Here is a 21,181-nt window from a genome sequence, read left to right on the forward strand (position 1 = left end):
ACAATCTAAGTAAAATAAACAAAAGTAAAACAAATTATAGGATAAATGTTACAATGGATTATTTTAATAAGAATTTTTGGAAAAAGTTGTTAACCCTCAATGGAAGAGAAATAATAACATATGTTGAAATATACCGAGGAATTCCTACAAGAATAGTGTGGAAAAAATTGGAAAGAGTCCAGCGGAGGGCAACAAAAATGAGTAGGGGGCTGGAAGGAGAGGTTGAGGGAACTGGGATTATTTAGTCTGCAGAAGAGAAGAATGAGGGGGGATTTGATAGCTGCTTTCAACTCACTGAAAGGGGGTTCCAAAGAGGAAGGATCTAGACTGTTCTCAGTGGTAGCAGATGACAGAACAAGGAGTAATAGTCTCAAGTTGCAGTGGGGGAGGTTTAGGTTGGATATTAGGAAAACCTTTTTCACTAGGAGGGTGGTGAAGCACTGGAATGGGTTACCTAGGGAGCTGGTGGAATCTCCTTCCTTAGAGGTTTTTAAGGTCAGGCTTGACAAAGCCCTGGCTGGGATGATTTAGTTGGGAATTGGTCCTGCTTTGAGCAGGGGGTTGGACTAGATGACCTCCTGAGGTCCCTTCCAACCCTGATATTCTATGATTCTATGAAATGGTTCCAGATTTTAAAATTACATTTGGAGAGAGAGAGAGGAAAAAAAAAAAAACCCCTCTGCAAAACTGCCTATCAGAGCCAGTTCAGGGTCAGAACGGTGGCACAATGTGATAAAAAGTTGTGTCAACGCATTTTTCAACGCAACGCATATGCAAGACTTGCATGCCACTTGTGTTTTCTTGCTCACTTGATTTTCCATATGCAGGTATGAGGAAAAAACACCACACCCCCAGCATTTTATAACATGTTGCTGGATTCAATCTCATGATTTATCATTCCTACACTGTGACTGAGCACCATTTTAACAGGCACTCAGTAGGCACTTTGAAAGACACAGTAAGATTTATTAGCAGACTATATGCCTTTCTTGTAAATGAGATCCAAAGCCTCAAGAAGCACAGCTAATGCCCTTTTTTCCTTTTTATTTTTCAAAACAAGATGAGCCTGGTGACTTATATGGAGATCAATCGTTGTCTATATTTCAGGAGGAAAGCTCATTACATTTTAGCTTAATTTGGATTCTATCTACATTTTCAAAATTGACCAGTAATTTTTGGTGCATCCAACCTTTGAGTGCACCGCCTGAGACACCTTTAAGGTCCCAGATTTTACGAGGGACAGTGCTCAAGTTGGGCGCTCAAAACCATATTTATTTCTGAAAATTTGTACCTGTATTTTTTACATTCATTCCTGATTGCAGGACAAAGCTCTGCACCTAGCAGCATTCTCGGATTGCTTATGAAGTCTTGTTAGCCTTCCAGTCTTCAGTATGAATCAGCCACCATTTTGGAAAGGAGGAAATACAGCGACTTATATAAAGCAGTAGCCATTTAAGCACATCTTGTAATTAATGTTACTGATACGCCAACCAGCGGATAGAACATTTTCTGATATTTTGTGTTGAGATCACTTACCTTATCACACAGGAGGCTATTATTTTTGGTGCCTGCTGTGTAGCAGTCACAGGTTTTACAAACATCGACAGCTGAAAGATCTGCACCTGCTTGCCGGTAATGGAAATCCTTACACAGCTCACAGTTTCTTCCTGCATGAGGGAAAGGTTATGCATTATGGCTTCCAATTCATTAAAATTAGCTGTATAATTCAAAATTAAAGACTCTATTCCTTTGAGAGAATTCTATAATTTTCAGGACGTCCATTTTAATGCACCTTTCATCTCTACCTGCCAATTTAGTGATCCAGAGCATATGAAACAATGAACCTGTTACAAACTGTGTTTTACTCCATTAAACTTCCATCTGTTATATAATACCACACTTCTATAAAGCTATGCTATGTGAATGTCTATACATTTTTTTTTTGGACAACTTACTGTTGAACCTCAAACTTTCCCCTTTTCATAGAAAAAGCCAAGAACACTGAAAGAAGTATGCAAATCCTCTATATATGGAGTGAGCAAATGTTTACTCATTAAAGAGGAATCTGATATTTTACCAAAAATCTATGTTTGCTATGTTACCTGGTTAGACCAATTTGATGGTCCTGATAGAAACACGGTGCATCATGTATAATGGAAACCATTTTGCAAGCTTAACTGCAGCAGATGTTGATGTTCATGCTATAATAAAGTATGCTGGGATATAATTTACATGGAAGATTCTATACAAAATTATATTGCATTGTAGTGACGGCATTTTTCATCTTAGCTGTTTACATAATTCTAGCTACTGAAGTACGCACGGGCTGTACTTAAATTTTTTTAATTTTCTCTTCATCATTGTTGAACCTCAGAACCATTTGGGTTTTTATGACTGACTCTCTCCAAAATGACCCTACACATTTTGATGTAGCTTATTAAATTACCTGTGGTGTTATGTTGACAGTTATCACATACTCCGCCACCTCCTCTATAATGTTCGTTAGGAAAAGAATCCATTGCCATGTCATAGTGGCAGCTTACTGCATGGCCATAGCACTGACAAGGTTTACAATTATAAGCTTGGACTTGGTCACCTGGACGAAAAGGCTTGTCATGATATAATGGCAAACAGCACTCACACTAAAATTAAAAACAGAAAAGAAAGTTTCTTGCTTTATATCTCTATAAAGCACATATTCATATTGCATTTTACGCTTTTCCTTTTTTCACTGTTGAACATGTTGGCATATAGACTTTAAAAAAACGTTTGGCAAGCAAAAAACACTCAAAATCTTCATGCTATAACTTTTCACAAGAATTAAGTTCAAGGGGGGTATAAAATATAATACAATAAAAACTGCTAGGAAACTTAGCTCAGACTTAGGGCAAGGTTTACAAAGGCACATAGGGATCTAAAGATACAGATAGGTCCCTGGTGGGATTTGCAAAATGCCCAAGTAGATCAATGGGAATTGGGCTTCTAACCTGCTTAGGCATTTTTGGGCTTTAAGACATAATAAATAGGTTTAATGCCTCCCTCCATGGTTTTTGGGGTCCCCAGATCTCCAAAGCTATATTTTAGCCTGTAAAATTAAAATCTTGTACAATTACAGTGGCATTTAGACATCTAAAGATGGTCCCCTTGCATCCTCCCACCCCCGCCATAATATACCTACACAAGGCTTGCTATAATCTGGCCCTACACACGTTTTATACAAATATTTGCAAGCCCAAAAATATCAATATTAGTCATCATTCCAAACTACTCAAAAATCACACTGTTCATGTTCAGAAAAAAATGGTAAAAAAATAATTACTGATATACAATGTTATTAATTTTAAAACACTAAAAATGTTTGTAGGCATCTGTCAACTGGAAATATTGCCTTAAGTTTTATATTTGTCTGAATTATTTTTCCATATTTCACCAGTGATTTCTAATGTCCATTTAAGTTAAGAAAGTCTGGTGTGGTTTCAAAGCTGATTAAATCAAAATCTCTCCAGTTCTATAGATATATATTTACCAAATTAAGTGTGAAATATGATATTGATGCAATATTAGTAAACCAGTTGTAGTTGTTTATGCAAGTGTCCTGTGACAAAATGTTTTCTTATCAAAAAGGTTTTTATTTCTTCAAATATATTTAGTATTTACAAAAGCAAATTATTTTACTTGTATTCCTTCATTCAAAAGAACCCAAAATTTCTGTTCAAGTTCTGTTGAAACTGGGCTATTGCATCTGTAAAGCTTTGTAAAAAGTATGAAATGAGAACAATCTCAAGTTTCTAATAGACTCTGCAAAACTTCAAGTTTTATTTATTTATTGTGGTTATTGGTTCATCAAAAACAAAAATTGGATTTCTTACAGATAACTAATGGATGGTATTTTGGACAATGACATTCTAATTATTCAGAAATGATCTAATTAATGTGCGATAGGGGATGGATCACTTGATGATTACCTGTTCTTTTCATTCCCTCTACGGTAGCTGACATTGGCCACTGTCAGAAGACAGAATACTGGGCTAGATGGACCTTTGGTCTGACCCAGTATGGCCGTTCTTGTGTTTTTTCGTTACACCACCACAATGAAAACAAGCACAAAAAGTAAAAGGAGCTGGTATTGAGACATACATAAGCTAAGAAACGCACCACAAACACGAAGAGCAAGAGAATGGGAAAAAGCTAAATGGTACGAGAAAGCATCTACTGCCAAAGAAAAATGGACAAAATTCAAACTTCATTTGAGGAAGTACTGTTTCATTCATTTCAATTAAGTAACTGAATGCATAAAAAGAGTCTGACTTTGGCCCAGTAAATGTAAACATTTCTCTCTCTCTGTTGGTAGAAACAAACAAATGTATTAAGAGATGGGGGTGGTTGAGTTTGAGGTGATTATTGCAGGAAAGTTAAGATGCATTTAGTTCTGAATATGGTGAAGGTGGTTATCGTTCTTATTCCGTCTGACAGAGTTGTGTTGTCTTTGTCCAAAACTTCTCTGGTTCTCTCTTCTGTGAGTTTTCCCATTTGTCAACAGATTCTTTTTTCCTATGGAGTGAAGCTGTCATGTGAGGTCAGCATTGCAGTAGGAAAGGTAATCTCTCACATAGCCAGAGCCAATACCACGCGGGGATTTTAAAATCAGTAGGACGACCTTGAACTAGACTCTGCATTCAATGGGAAGCCAGCACAGGAAGCAGCAAATTTGGAGGACTTGTTCCTAAAAAACAGTGTTTGTGAGCAGATGAATTGCTGTTGTATGCAACAGCTGTAGCTTCCTCAGGCCATTGAGCTTCATTCCTAGATACTGAAATTTTCAGTAGGCCACCCTGAGGTTATGAACACGTAGGTCACTGTGGCCTGATCAGTATCTGATAGAATCCAGCACATTCCTCTGGCTAGTCAGAGATGAAGTGGGTGTTCTTTGCACAATGGATATTTGGGTACCTTAGCGCAGTGCAGCCTAAGACAGCCCCCAAGGCAGCAGTTCAATCTAACCATACGAGTATAGATTACTTCAATAGTGAGGGCTGAAATTGAGGCGAATTCTTCAAAGCACTTCCTGCTTCCTACCAGCATGCTCTCAGTCTTGTCAAGGTTCAACTTCAGTCACTTGCTCTTCAGCCAGGCACTTTTGGAAAGCTTGGAGAGTGTGCCATTAATGTCTGCTATGAGAGAGATGTAGAGCTGGGTGTTGTCCACACGCTGCTGGCACTGCAGCCTGTTTTGTCTGACTAGCTTTCTAGACACGTTTATATAGGTATTGAACAGGATGGGGACTCAACCTTGCAAAACCTCATAAGTGAGGGCTTTTGACCAGAACAATTCTGGGTTTGCTTAACAAAGAAAAACGCTGCCATTTCAGGGTATTTCCATCACTCCTGCAGTTTCTTGGGGACAGGACAAAAGTGTTTGGTTATCAATGGAATTAAATGCTTGCGAGGTCCAGCAGAATGTGAATGGATGTATTTTTATTGTCAACAAGCAGGAGGAGGTAATGCACCAAAGCAACAAGTGCTGTCTGTCCCATGCTCCCAACTGAAGCCTTAATGGGAGGGATCCAGGATGTTGGCATTTGAAACTGGAGACAGTTTTTGGCCAACAGTGACTTAAATAACTAAGTCTTGGACTTCATTCAAGCTCTAGTGTAGACAGCGTCTTTTAGAGACAACTATATCACAAATCATCTGTGCCATAGGACATAGTGAGTGTCTGCAGTGTATAGGACTAGTGTAGTATTCCTTTTAATAGCTGTGAGACCTCTGTATATTCTGTCCTAGAAGCTGCCAGAAACATGTCAGAACAGCAGTACGTATATAGCTAGGCCTTGCAAACTTATATTTAGTTAGTAAACCATTATCTGGGATCTAGCTGCACATGTATGGAATAGGAGTTCTAATTTCATGCTGAAAGGCCTTTGCTTCTAGCTGTTTTACCTCTTCAAAATGTAACTATGCCAATGACAAATGCCATGGTACAACACAGCACTAAATATGATCCAGTGCTGGCTGAAATGTACAACATTGTGACAACTGGAAGATTTATGCACACAAACATCTGTTTAAAGGGCTATTACCCTATTCCTAAAACACTTCAGTGTCCACTTTTGGAAAAACTACTCAGGATATTTTCTAAACATTTGTGCCAGGTTACAAATATTTGTGGTTCACCCCAGAGAGCAGTTTAGAGAGAATCGGGTACCAATGGCAAAACACTGGACTAGAACATAAAATATTTTAGAATATGTTCTTGATAAATTTTAGCCAATCAGATCCTGGAAGTTTCCATTACTGTATATTTTACCATGAGTTGCTTTTCTGCAAGATTATTTATAGAATGAGTTTTCAAAATCAAGAATTACCTAAGGACAGTTACAAAGGAGTTACAAAAAATACGGGATTAAAATGGGTTGAATCTTTCAGTCTCTTTGGGGTACTTAGGCTGCCACTCATTTGTATTTGTCAGAGCTAGCACACCTCTCACATGTCCCTCTTTCCAAAGGATGGTCCTCATCATAGACCCCCTTCTAGCCTTGAACCCCACACAGATCTGGAACTACCTGGGATTACACCCTATTGGTAGCAGATATACTAAAATCAAGAAATTGAAATGAGGAGGAGGCATGACTCCACGTTGCATCAGGCTCCCTGAGCTACTATTTTTTTCACGTCCTGAATTTTGGGTGTTTGTCCCACATCTAGGATTTCTCAGATCAAATGGTCTTGTCAGGAATGTTAGTCTAATCTTTCCTTAGAAAGCGCCAATGAAAGAGATTCTACAACCTCCTTAGGATAACCTGTTCTAGTGCTTAACTATTCTTATAGTTACAAAGTTTTCCCCAATATCTAACCTAAATCTCCCACACTGCAAACTAAGCTGATTACTTCTTGTTCTATCCTTGGTGGACATGGAGAACAATTTATCACTGTCCTCTTTATAACTGCCCTTAACAAGTTTGACAACTCTTCTCAGCTTCTCTTCTCTAGAGTAAACATGCACAAATCTTTCACCCTTTCCTCACAGGGCATGTTTTCTAAACCTCTTATTTTTACTACTCTCCTCTGGAGTCTCTCCAATTTGTTCTCATCCTTCTTAAAGTGTGTTCCCAAAACTGGACATAGCTTAGTGACGACGACTGCTAATTATAGACAGAAAGTCCTTTCTCCAGATAGTACTGATGTCAGTAAATCATGTTGGGTGTCATTTCTCTCTGACAGGACTAGGTGCAGACAAGTACCTTTCAGAGTTTGGCTCAGTCTGTGCACACGAATGGAAAAATATGCCCAAGCTGATATACATCTGATCCCCTTACTTTCTCTGGGGATAGTTTTCTGGGAAAATGCATTACATGAAGTCAGCTAGCTCAAAATATCTAGCTCATCTTGACCCAATTCATTAGTCAAAACAAGTCTTTGCTCTAATTTGTCATCATTTTATCACAATTCCTGGATCCAGCAAATTTGTGAATAGACCTAATGACATCAGCTTGAACACAGATGTGCAGAGTTCCCTATTAATCATTTGGAATGCTGGAGGAAAATCACAGTGAAGCAATCTTTAACATATCAAGAATGCAGAGTGGTGCTTGAAAAGGTACAAGTATTTTAAGCCTTACAATAAGTAGTACTTAATTAAGCCCGTCTTCCCTAATTCTGTTAAAATGTTCCATCCAGTTGTTTACGTCTCACCTCCCACCTCAGCAATAATCAGTCCCAGTCTCCCTTGGCTATTCATCCAATCTCAGACTCTACCCACATACTGACTCCCAGTATCGCTCCATCATCTCTTCCAGTCCTAGTCTCCTTGCCCAGCCAGCCATAGTCTCCTCACACCCAACTCCCAGTTCCAATATCCCTCTTCCAGCCTCCAGTCAAATCTCCTCTGTCCCCACCAGTCCCCAGGCTTCTTCTCCCAATTTATTCCCCCCCAGGGGTCTGGTTCTTGTCCCCTCTGCATTCAAATCAGGCACCCTCCTCTTTTGCGCTCTAAACCCAGCAACAGAGTCACTGATGCACAGGAAATAGTCTCCTGCTCTCAGTTCAGTTGCCCAGTCCCAGCATGGCCTGCAGCAGTCCAGCATTGCAATTTCAGGCAAAATCCTGCTTAGCCCTAGGCCGGAGTCTGCCCATTGTGGACAGAATCTTCGAGGAATTTAGCTGATATAAAATCTTAGTCTCTACTGAGCATGTGCAAACTGCAATTTTTCAAAGTCTGATAAGTTGGTCTGACAACAGCCAATTCCCTGCCAAAAAAATCATGTCCCTGCTCCAAAGCATGGGCCACTCTAGCTTTCCAAATAAAAGGTCACCAGAATTTTTTTAACATGGCCAAAACAATATATTTGTTATTAGCCTTGTTCTCAAAAAACAGTGAATCATTCTGGCTGAAATTGAAAAAAAAAATATATATATGAGCCTAATGTTGACACCCAGCATGGGAAATTTCAGCCCTCTTTCAGTGAGGACATGACTCCTTATTGCTCCAGTCAGGTGCCATAATCCAGTAAAGCCGAGCTCCATAGCAATGGAATAGTACTTGCAAGTAGAAAGGCCTGTATTTCTTGATTCTGATAAGGTTACAATACTACTGCAAAGAAGGTATATGTAGGAATTCAGAAAATAAAGTAAAATAGACTAAAATGTGGTCTAGTGGCTAGGACATGCAAAAAGGTAGTTAGGTATTCTGTGTCCTATAGTGAAGAGTCCATTCCAGACTGAGTTAGCCACACATCGGCTTATACCTTGACCAGACCCCATCACAGGATCATCTGTATCTTCCCTTTGTGTCTTGTATAGTGTCACTCATGCAGTCAATGATTAACAAATAAATAGTAACTTAACTTCATGGTGAGTGTAGGGCAATTGGAACCCCACGGATCAGGCCCTAAATTTGCTTATCTTCAAAGTTAGCATGGCAGCCTGTCTAGTGTAACAGAGTATACAACTTTTTTCATTCAAGCTCTTCTAATGTATTATAATTCCTCCAACACATGCAGATTATTGTGGACACCTCCAGAGAATCAGTGCTACCAGTTCAATATGGAATGCTATGCTACAAAAACTACAGTCTTCCAACTATTTGGAAATTTAGGCTTGCAACTCTCGTCATTGTTCACAGGAGTTACATTTTCAGCTATTTACACACAGTGTTAGGAATACAATCGCACTATGAACAGTAACAGGAGTGTGAGCCTCCTTTTCTATAGACTCCATTGGAAATTTATTCCTAAAATCCCATCTAAACTGGCTTTTCACACACGATTAAAAAAATAAAAGTACAATTTAAACATAGCTGCAGCCAAACATGGTTCAACCAACCAACCAGTGTGGAAAGGGCCAACCCACATACTAGCATGGATAGGAGCCTCTTACATTTACAGTCCGGTCAGCCCCGCTTTTTTGACTTCTGCAAAAGATAACTCTGACAAGTGCAACTTTCATTGCCATTTGACTTAGATCTCATATGGATTTTCATCATCCTTGCAAAGTGAAGCGTATTACTATTAGGTGAGCCTTTTAGACAGAGCATTAACCCTTTCACAACTCCGCTAGTGAATGATCATCTGGGCAACATGTCTTTAGGTACTAGAGACAGCAATGAGCTCTTTCAATATTTCAGTGAATTCTTGTACACAAATTATTTTAGAAGTCTATGATCTTTCATTTGTGAAATTACAGTGGTTTTCCATGGATGAATTCATGAACAAACCCATAACTTCCAGAGACATGAAAGATATTCAAAATTTTCAAGCTTGTAAGGCTCCTGACTTTCTATTTGCTGTTTTCCCAAACTCTACTCAATCATTTTCCAGCTATGTTTCTGAAATGACTGGCTTCCTCCCAGATTTATCCCCGATGCTCCAACTACAGTACACATATTGGATAGCCTGAGATAGCAAGACACTTATTAATTTAATTAACTAGTACATACTATACTAAAAGCTGTAACAGTTGAGACACAAATAATTAATTAGGCATCTAAAAATATACTGATCCAAACTGGCTTTATTAATAGTAGATTCTCCTGTAACAGTATAAAATGGCGTACTGATCTGATTCATGGTAATCAACAGCACAGCACCCTCTTTTAATTTAATGGGCGCTGAAGACAGAAGAGGTATTTGATTGCATTGATTAAGTTGAAAACTTTGAAGGCCTCGGTACTCTATGTCGTAACCAATAACTGATTCTCAAGTTGCACCCAAACACCTCCAGGGTATGCACAGTATCTCAAAATCCAAGGCATGCACATCTCTCAGAAACAGAAGGGGAAAAACATCTATCTAATGTTCAGTTGTGACCAATTCAAGGGAGTCTCTGTGCATGGCAAGGTAAAGCTAAAGTGATCAAGGGACACATTTTTTTCGTGGACAGTTCCAGTTTTTCATATGATGTTCTGCTGGTCCAAAAATTTCTTTAGACATAAGATTACTCATGTTTGTGAAGCTACCCACATATGTAAATGTTTGAAAGATCAGGACCTCATTCTCTGCGCCTCAGTTTCTACTTTAAATTGAGGGTACTTCCTGACCTACATCATAGAGGTGTTGTTAAGATTAGTTAACGCCAGTTCATACAGCAATTTGAAAATAAGTGTTCTAGGAAGTAAATTATTACTTTTCATATGGTAATTGATGATCCTTCCAGTGGCTCAGAAGAATTTTAAAATTCTTTCAGGAAAGTTTTTTTTTGTTTTTCTTTCTCAGATGTAAATATTTGTTTCCTCTACAGAATCTGCTGGGTCTACATGTGCAAATCACTCATAAGGAAGCATTCCCTGCTCTGAATTTCACATCAAAATGGGTCTTCAATCCAAACAAAACTCCCTAAAAAAGGAAAAAAAATAATTGTGTCTGGAAACTCAACTTAGACCGATCTATTTCAGATAAGAACTAGATGCAAGTGATTTATTTAATGACAATTTCCATCTGTAATAAATTATTTGATTTTTAATGTCTTTTGTTGCTTTAGAGTGCAACATCCATCCAGATGTATATGCCAGATATGCTCAAGATGGGAACTTTAGCTGTACCAATGTGGCAAATTGGCACACTATGCCATATGTTAGGAGTTTGCTAAAGGATCTCAGATTTCTGTTCCAAGGTACTCAACAAAAATCATTCAATTTTCATATATTCCCTTACTTGCAGTCCTTGAGTTACTACTATTTTGTGTTGCAAGCTCAAGCCTCAGTCACCTTGTTTGCAGTGCTATTTGTTCTCACAAAACTTACGCCTGTAAAACAAATTGTGGGTACACATGAATAGTTCATCTTACAGCTACTTGATTTATATCCAAAGCACAATAATTAGATAGAGGTGTAACAAGATCTGAACACCTCTTTTTGTGGGTTCAAAAATACAGATGTAATTTGTGCCTGCAAAAGAGTGAAAATTTACCCAGATATACAGTAAAAGCTTGGTTATCTGGCATGTTGGGGAAATGGGAGTTACCAGTTAGTCAAAAATTCCAGTTAACTAAAGTTATACTTACCAATGGAATACCAATTTCCAAAGAATTAGAATACAATTAAATGAATAACAGGTATTCACCAATCCAGTAGTAGTATTGCACTGCAGAGTCGTGGGTTTCTTGAAGCATTTAGGTGCATACAGGTAAAGTTTTCTATACAACAGGTTATCTTATAACACTACACATCACTATGGCCAGTGCCTGGCAGATACCCAGATCACTAAGAATACACTTAACACTAAAACTATACTGAACATAATTTAATCTTTCTTTGATGATTCAGAAGGCACGTCAGAATCTTGCAGTGCCTCAGGGTCATCATTATCAACATCAATTATCATTGTAGATGTAGAAGGTGTAGGAGATTGGGCTGAATCTGTAATGACTCTATGACACATTATTTTTTTGAATAAATCCCTGATATCAGCTTGCTTACTTGTCTTCTGCCTCTTTTGCATAAAAGTAGAGTGCAGACTGTGCAATTGCATAACCTTCTGTGCAGTATAACATGGCTGCCTTTCTGCAAATTTAACTATTGTATCAAAAGCTGAAGCAGCCTTTCCCCAAGTTATTTTGTCCTCTTCACTAAAATCTTCTTCTTCACTGTCTTTATTAGTGTCCTTTGACTTTTCAGGATTCAAAACATTCTCTATTATGTCTGTATCAGTAACAGTATGTGTCACTTCAACCTCCTTGTCCGCTTCAACCCACTCTATCTCACTTTCAGGAAGTTTGTTGATTGGGTGTGAAGGAGTATCCACTATTTCAAGAATTTGTGCTAATGTATTTTTTCTAACTCTTATTTTAAAGCCTTCAAATTCATCTTCATTAGAAGACACTTTTGCAAATGTAACACTAGGCCACAATTTTGTCCAAACTCTCCTTAATATTTGACTTTTAACAGAATTCCAGGCACAACCAACATTAAAAATTGCATCTTTCATGTTATAACGAGATTGAAAGTCCTGTATAGTGCCTTCATGATTGATCAACTTTCTCAGGAAATCTCTTCTGTAATAACCTTTCATGTTCTGGATCAGAGGTGGGCAAATTACAGCCCGTGGGACTGTCCTGCCCCGCCTGTGAGTTCCCGGCTGGGGAGGCTAGCCCCCAACCCCTCCCCCGCTGCCTCCCCTCCCTCGCAGCCACACTGTTGCGCGGGCAGTGCTCTGGGGGGCAGGGTTGCGCGCTCCTGCCGAGCAGCGCAGCAGCGTGTTTGGCACCGGCCGGATGGCGCGGCAGCCAGACATGCTGCTCTGAGAGGCATGGAAAGGGGGCTGGGGGGTTGGATAAGGGGTGGGGGACCCCGGGGGGCAGTCAGAAGACAGGGGTTGGTTGGACGGGGCAGAGGTTCTGGGGGGTAGGGGGTCGGATAAGTGTGGGAGTCCCAGGGGGGCCTGTCAGGGGGTGGGTGTGTGGATAGGGGTCAGGCCCTCTATATAGTTTTGTAATCCCAATGTGGCCCTCGGGCCAAAAAGTTTGCCCACCCCTGTTCTGGATGATGCCCTGGTCCATAGGTTGAATCAATGAAGTAACATTGGCAGGCAGGAAGATAGTAAAAATATTACCAGACACTAACTCTGTTTCATGAGGGTGAGCTCTATGATTGCCTAGCAATAGAATAGCTTTGCTATCTTCAGGCAAGCCTATTTTTCTAAAATGTTCTTTCATTGCAGGTACAAAAACATGATGAAACAAATCATAAAAAATTTGTCCATCCATGAATTACCTTGCACTTTGTAAACAGGTAAACATGCAACACCTTTGAAAGTTCTAGGACGATTATATTTTCCAATCACCAAAAGTTTTATTTTATGCAAGCCTTCAGCATTAGCACACAAGAACCGTTAGTCTGGCTTTATTCTGCTTAAAACGAGCAGCACTAGATTCACTTGCACCTACTAGGGCAGAATTTGGCCAGCATCGGTAAAATAGGCCAGTTTCATCAGCATTATAAATTTGTTCAAGGGACAGATCATGTTCAGCAATTAAATTTCTAAAAAAAAATCACAATATTTTTCTGCAGCTTCATGGTCAGCCGATTTTTGTTCACTGGATACATTTAGTTTTCTAATGCCATGGCGAAGTTTAAATCATGAAATCCATCCATCAGAAAATGCACATGGCTCAGTCAATTGCCTTTGCTCATAAAAATCTTTTGCCTTTTCAATGAGCCTGAGATGGGGCGCCCTCCAATCATTTCAATAAAAACCTTTCATATAAAACACTGCCTAGCTTCTCTAATATGTCGTAGTTCAACACTTTATTTTACTCACAATTACCAAAAAATTTGAGCAATTTTCCTTTTTGATCCTTGATATCGTATATCGTGGATGAGCCAACACTGTACTTTTGCATTAAAACATTCCTATTCTTGTCCTTTTCAAGACGTGTACAAATATCTATTTTCTCTTTTAATGTCAACACAACTCAGTTACGCTTCTCTCCTTTGCTTTTTGCTGGTATTTTGGATGCCACAATGATAGGGTGGTGTTGATATTTAACGATAAACATAGGACAATACACCAAGTAATAAACCAACCGATCACAATGGCGGATACAAACAGAAAGAACAGTATTTGGCTCGTCTCAGCTAAATCGAATGTAGTCCGACTACTCTCGGAAATTCTCAGGTCCTGAATAGCTTCAGCATCAGTCCTGGTTATTAGATTGAAGATTTGTATTGAGATATCAGAAATGCCGTTTTCTAGAGCTTTCTGGATTATAAAGTGCCGGATAACACAGCTTTTATTGCATTATGTTAGGTCCGCATGGAGGGATTTAATACAAAGAGAAGACCTGTGGAATTAATCCTGACACCCGTACAAAGAGTACATGAGTTTTGTGCAGGAGTTAGCTGCAGAGCCCAGGGGGATCCAAATCCTCTTCCACAAGCCACAGAGCTTTCTGCAACCACTGCTGCAGTCTCAAGGTTATAGCAGCTTCTGCAGCCCCTCTGCTGAAGTCAACAGAGTTATGATGGTGTAAAACCTGAATGAAAGGAGTATCATATCTACCATCTTAACACTAACTCTACGGCTATGACCTGATTTTTATTTTCGAACAACGGTAGTATCAAATACAGACTACTAAAGTTTTCATACTCAGGTATTATACCACCATTATGTTCCAAGTAAACCACAGAGAGGAAAAACACCCTCTTGGTTCCAGCCACTAGTGTATGGTTACCTGAGATGGTCAAAAACACAGGTGGATTTTGGTTTTGCATTACATCAGTTGTGTGTTTTGCCTTACAAACTCAAAACCTTGAGCCATTTGGATGTCGTTAATCTAAATTCCCCATGAAAATCAGGGAAGGCAATAATGAGTTGCAAATAACCAATTCTATTTTGGTTCATCTTTAGTAGATATTGATATTGCTGTTAAAGAATGAAAAAATATAATTAAACAACCCGCTTATTTTTCTCTGAATGAATTTGGTTAATTTAAACCACAATGCACTCAAGCCAATTCAAAAAATGTGACACCCACTGAAACAGTCCATTAACAATGACAAAAGTTATCTGATAAGGCAGTTATACCATTAATATGCATTTGGTTTGTTTTCACAAGGTATTGCAGGTCTTGCTAGAGTGCTTGGTGAACTTCCAGATCTTATTAAATATTTATAATTAATCCTTACAAAGTCACATTTCACAATGCTTGTTCTAATTAAAGGGACACTGTCAACTTGAATTTTTTTTAAAATGACTACTTTAAAAACTTCAGTTTTCTGGTAGACTACCATTTAAATAGTAGAGTCTAATATTTTTAATTACTTTAAAAAATGGTTACAAGACTCTCCGTTCCTCTGTTTATATTTAGAAGGATCTGTGGTGTGATCCTGAGAGCAAAACAACATAGGTACTCAGGCTAAACCTCTCACCCCACCCCAACCTTTTCTCTCTCTGCTTCTTGCTGCCCCTTCAGTTTCATCTTTGCTTGTTGCTGTTACTGTCAAACTTTCCAGGCCCTGGGGAAGCTTGTCCACAATTGGACACAAGATGTGACAAAGACAAAAAATCATGAACACAAAAATTATTAATGCAAGAATGCAGTGGGACTCTTCCTTTAGAATAAATAGCTCTTTCTATAAGACCAGTTTCTTAATTCTTTATTTTTTAGGTTAATTTTCAACAATAAAACTGAAGGGAACACCACATTTGTGTAGAACTGAGGTAACTTTGGGACTGAAATGAGTAACATCCCTCACATTTTGGAGGTATGTTTACAAGCAAAAAACCAGCGCAACTGATTACATAGAGTGCTGTCAAATGCACAGTGTAAATGAAATGAAAAAATTTAAAAAATCGAATACCTTCCAATTAAAGTTATTTTAGGAGTAACTTACTAGTATAGTAGTTTGGGATTTTTGGAAAGAAATGTGATTTCCAAGCTGACAATGTCCCTGTAATACTATATGTATGACAATTTACCTGTTTCTGTATTAATCTGAAAAAAACAGGCAAGCCCACACACACCCAGCCCACTAATTTTTCAGAGTTTACAACATCACTATATTAGAATTTAGATGATTTTGATAGCCTACAGCCCTATCTCAAAGAAAGGGCTAATGCAAGTGCTTATCACAGATGAGTGATTTCATCATGTGGCAGAGAGAGGATAAAGTTCTTACCCCTGATTCACAAAGTATGCTGGCAATGTGCTTATTATGATATGAGCTACCCTAAGGCTAGCTTTACGGAAACACAGTGATAAAAAAGGATATAGTGGGTTTCAATTAACACCACTTTAAGTTATTAAAGAAGTTTACAGATATGCTATAACTCAAAAGGAGAAACATTAAGCACACACAGCTATGAGGGGGAAATAACATTTAAAATTTTTGGTGAAGGAAAGAGTTTGGCAGGGTAGTCTAGTCAGCTTTCTAATTTTGCTTGAGCAATTGATGTTAGAAAGTTGGATGTCTAAATGCCTGAGCCATACACAAATTATTTGCGTATGTCAGTGTTGAGCACAAAAGGATACAGGGCTATATCCCTTATGCTGCTAAAGATGAGACTGTTCATCCATAAAGCTCCTCACTAAGGAATGTGAGCTGAGAAAACTCCCACTTCTTCAACCAAATAGGACCTTTCTCCTACTTAGCCCTCTCCCTCTACAAGGCCAGTAAGAGCCTCACATTATCTACCTCCTCCCCACAGCCACCAGCCCTCTCCCCGCACACAGAGCTACTGTCAGTTCTCTACTGGTTCCTCCCTGCACCCAGCTCCCAGAGCAGCCCACCTCTCCTGCACGTTCCAGGCTTGAGGGAAAGCTCAGGAACAGATTCCTTCAACCCAACCCAAATCCAACAGAACACGACTACAAGTGTTGGAATTGGGTCAAATCAAGTATGAAAACAACCTGACACTCTCGGGCTTGGGTCAGGTAGTCTCTATTCAACTTCTTCTGCCCATGGGATTGTCACGGCAGTGACTGCTTTTCCTGCTTCTACCTCACTAAGCAGGGCGTGCCGCAGGGTGAGCTTGCCAACAAGTTGCAGCGCCTCTCATTCTGCAGCACACGCAGCACAGTGAGGCAGCCAGCAGAAAGAGTGGGGCACATGGTTGCCACGTCACCAACCCCACATGGAGGAGACATCCAGAGATGGATTTTGGGCAGGGAGAGCCAGAAGGCCCCGCCAAGCTAAGACCTAAAGACAAGGCGGTGGCAGCAGTGCTGACACAGATTCATGGGAAATAGTTTGCTCTACAGTGAGCAATGCTGGGCCAGGAGAACCGGGGAGCAGCTGGTGGGCCAGGGAATAATTAGCCCTCAGGGACTCTGCAGAGAAAACAAAATAAAGTTTGAGCCAGCAGCTAGACCCTTGCAACCCAACCCAATACCAACAGGACCCCACTACAGGGTCAGGTCGGATTGAGTCTAGTCTGAAAACAAGCCAACATGCTTGGGTCAGGTTCAGATTGGCTGTAATCTAGGTGGGTTTGGGCCGGGCTTTAAAATTAGGCCCAAGCAGACTTTTAGTCAGGAACACAGAGAGCCAATAACTCTCAATGGAATAGGTGAAGTCTTGCAAAAGGGAAATCACTGGCTCCCCCAAGAGTCTTGAGCTGCTACATTCCCAACTCCTGGACCAGGCAGGCCTGCCAACAGTCCCAGAGTCCAGAAGGCATAAGGTGACAAAGAAATCTTCACCTCTCTTTCCTCCACCCCCTTCCTGCATCCAGCACAGGAACAGGGGAACTTAGAATCGAGGCCTTTTTTCATGCTAGTTTATTTAATTTACACATCTGGTTCAGCCAAAGCAGAACTGTCTATTGAATATTCAATAAAGTATTTATTATAGTTTGTATATAACAGATGGCTCTGCTTTTGCTGAATCACATATGAAAAAATCCTGTAAGAATGCCAAATGATACACCTTTTCCTTATTCCATCTGCCCAGGCTCCCCCAGGGCAGTCAACTTTACAGTTTCATATAGCTTGCACATGGCTGGAGAAGAAAACAAAAAATATATTGGAGAGGAGGATACAGAATAATGCCCCTTCCAATTTTCCCTAACACTCTCTTATTTTCAAAAAAGGTATTCATTCTGGGTATTCCAATGCCAAGAACACTGGGAAATTATCAGGGCTTAAGTTTGCCAAATGGCTGCAGTGAAATTCACAAAAGCGCTGTTTACTGAGCATATTATTAATGGTGAGAAGAACACAGTAGAATTGAGGACATTCTTTCTGGAATATATCCAGATCTTAAAAAAATAATATAGTGCTTTACTTCTAGTTCCAATGGAAAAATAACAAGTTTATCCTAAATTCCAATTTTTTTTTAAAAATGTGGAAAATATTCAAAAGTGTCAATATTAACCCTGATCTCTTACTAGAACAATAGTCCACTGAAGTTAGAGAGAAAGAGATGCATCAAAAATATCTAAATGTCATATGTGACTGTAAAAATATGAGCAAATTAACATTTTCAACTATCCTCTAAAAAGGCCAGTGTTAGATTTCTTTTTTTTTTTAAATGTTAGTATCAGAGCCATTGGGGCAGATTCTGTTCTTTGATTCATTTCAATTATAGTCCTGAGAGCATATCTAAGTACTAAGCCTACACGGGCAAGTATAGTCTCAGCTTTCTGTTAACTTTACACATGCTTTCGAAGTATAAATTAACACATGTTCAAAACGTTTCCATTTTAGACTCCACATAGATTCTTCCAGCAATTAATTACAGTAAAGTATTTCATTATAAGATAAAAATCAGAAATTGGCCTCAGAGGAATCCCAAGTATCCATAAATCTTTGATAGATGTTCAAAATCTAAATTTAGATCTGGATCCAAATTTTGCAGCTCACGATATTCTTGCAACAGGCCAAACCAAACCTTTGAACCCAAACACCCCTGAACCTTGAGGATAGAATTTTTCTGTAATCCATACCTGGATCTAAAGCCAAATTTTTCAACTTTTCCCTATCAAAACATGGGATCCAAAAAAGCTCCAAGTTTTCAGGGATTGAAACCCCGCTCCAAATTGTGTGTTTTAGGTACACGCTTAGATATAATACATGCAGGATGGTAGGACTTACATTATCTCCTTGTGTGTAGCTGTCCTTGGAGCAGAGGCATCTATATGGCTTAGTACTTGTGTCACAATGATCAGCATGGCCATGACAATTACACCTGCAAACAAAAACAGCTATTAAAGAAAATACACAACATGCATTATTTGAGAGACATCTCTCCACTATTTTTACACTGTCATGAAAGTAGTTTTCTGCTTTGTTAAGAATAAACCAAGTCCCAAAAAATACTGTTCTTAAGTGTAGTAACCATTAGATGTCTTCTCCATTCAACATTTATAAATGTCAAGTAAATGCAGTTTTCCAGGGGAGTAAATTGACAGGACCGTTTCTAGACCAACTATTAAGTTATCAAGTGTGCATTACGTGCTTTCATTACATACTATGCAGATACAAGGCCTTAATTATTTACTACAGCTAGCACCTATGTTGTCAATATTAACCCTTTGATCTTATAACTTGGTCATAATATCTTAAAGATCTTTCATGTATTGAACTTAAACACACAGGGCCCAATTTTGCCCTCAATTAAAAAAAAATGACTCCCACTGAAGTCAAGTTCTCCTATGAAAATCAATAAGTAATACATCCAAGTAACTGAGGGCAGAATTGAGCCTGCAGTCTTTTCTTTTTGAGATATGAAATAGCCTCGTAGCTTTGCAGTAGAAAGGACTGTGCATGTATAAAGTCACCGACATAGTAACTGTTTAAGCAAAATAGAAATCACAATACATCTAAATAAACCATCAAAATTTTACAAATTAAGGAAATTAATTTAATATAAAAGGTGAATGTGACCTCTGATAGGGTGTTATCTCCCAAAATGAGATCACATCTTTCAAAATATAAATTCACATATAATACATGTTCACAAAAATCAGCACCATATGCTCCTTTGGAGACTATTTCACTGTTAAATTTGCATATTATTTACAGGGCATAATTAGTCCTTTAACAAGATTGCATACTTAACATACATATTAAAATTGTCAGTCACAGATAATACAATACTTTCAGAACAGCTTCCTTTTTAAAGGAAAAACTGTGGCAAAAACAAAGAATGTAGATCATTATTAAGACCATTAAATTTGCCATGTCTGGAAATCTGTAATGAAACTTAGAAGACCTACGAAAGCAAAGCATAACTGAAATCCTGTCTTATAAGCCCCTATTTAGAAGAGTTTGTAACTAAGAAAAAACCTCTTTTGACATATTTGTGTAATAAAAGTCATTAATTATTTTAAATATGCATTTGGATAAATGTTCAGAAAATATGTTTAATGGCATGTGGGACCTGATCCAATACTATGGGCCAAATACTTTGCAAAGTCAAAGTAAAACCAGAATAAAGCCATTGACTTCAAGGTGGCTAATGATAGATCACACATCTTTCTCAAATTTTCAATTGTTCAGAAGTTTCTTTAACAAAAAAAAAAACAAAAAAACAAACAAAAAAAGACATTCCAATAACTTCTACCTTCCACTGATTGTAATTTCATCAACTCCGTAGTATCTGTGCCTGAAGTTGACCCAAGGCTCAGTTGTATGATACTGGCCAAGAAGATGAATCCTCACTTGTGAGGCTTTTACAAACTCTTGGAGAGATGGAGTATTGTAGAAGTCATTGTAACCAGGCCGACGATTCGGTTCAGGTGTAAGAATACTGAAAGTAATGTTTCCACGGGAGTATGGAGTAAACCTGTTTTAAAAAAAGATGACAAACATATTTTACAGGTTATCTATTCTTCATGTTTTCACAGAGGACATTAATTAAGTGAGCACAACTTTATTTATGGTTTCTAATGGACAAATGCCGATGAAAATGGAAACCACACACAGAGCTCAAATAAAAGATATACACAGGCATATGCCATATGTCTGTTTTCCCCGAACTGCCACTTTGTGGTCCAAAATATAAATTTTCATTTTAAATATAAAGCCTCTAGCCCTTATCGGTGCAAAGAAAACCTTGAAAACAAATACAGCAATGTCTTCCCCAGTTTGCAAAGGGCCTGAAACAATGGCTCAAAGGTGTAAACTGGTCTTGTTGCTATAAGGTGTTAACTCAAATGGTCAGTGGTGATAATTTAAGCGCCCACATTATTACTATTTCCCAACAGATCAAGGTATGTAAAAAACAGAGGCACAAATCACACTATGAA

General features: G+C 38.7%; 1 protein-coding gene across 1 annotated transcript in view; it reads right to left on the reverse strand.

The window, feature by feature from the left end:
- Positions 1 to 21,181, reverse strand: part of USH2A (usherin) — a 548,586-nt gene that overhangs the window by 472,953 nt on the left and 54,452 nt on the right. Inside the window, exons 7-10 of the mRNA XM_034764482.1 lie at positions 20,497 to 20,718; positions 19,026 to 19,119; positions 2,447 to 2,642; positions 1,537 to 1,667 (exon numbers count right to left, since the gene is read on the reverse strand). Coding sequence (XP_034620373.1) covers positions 1,537 to 1,667; positions 2,447 to 2,642; positions 19,026 to 19,119; positions 20,497 to 20,718 — 643 coding nt within the window. The remainder of the gene's footprint in view (positions 1 to 1,536; positions 1,668 to 2,446; positions 2,643 to 19,025; positions 19,120 to 20,496; positions 20,719 to 21,181) is intronic.

Source organism: Trachemys scripta, chromosome 3, assembly GCF_013100865.1.
Source record: "Trachemys scripta elegans isolate TJP31775 chromosome 3, CAS_Tse_1.0, whole genome shotgun sequence".
NCBI classification, from domain to species: Eukaryota; Metazoa; Chordata; order Testudines; family Emydidae; genus Trachemys; species Trachemys scripta.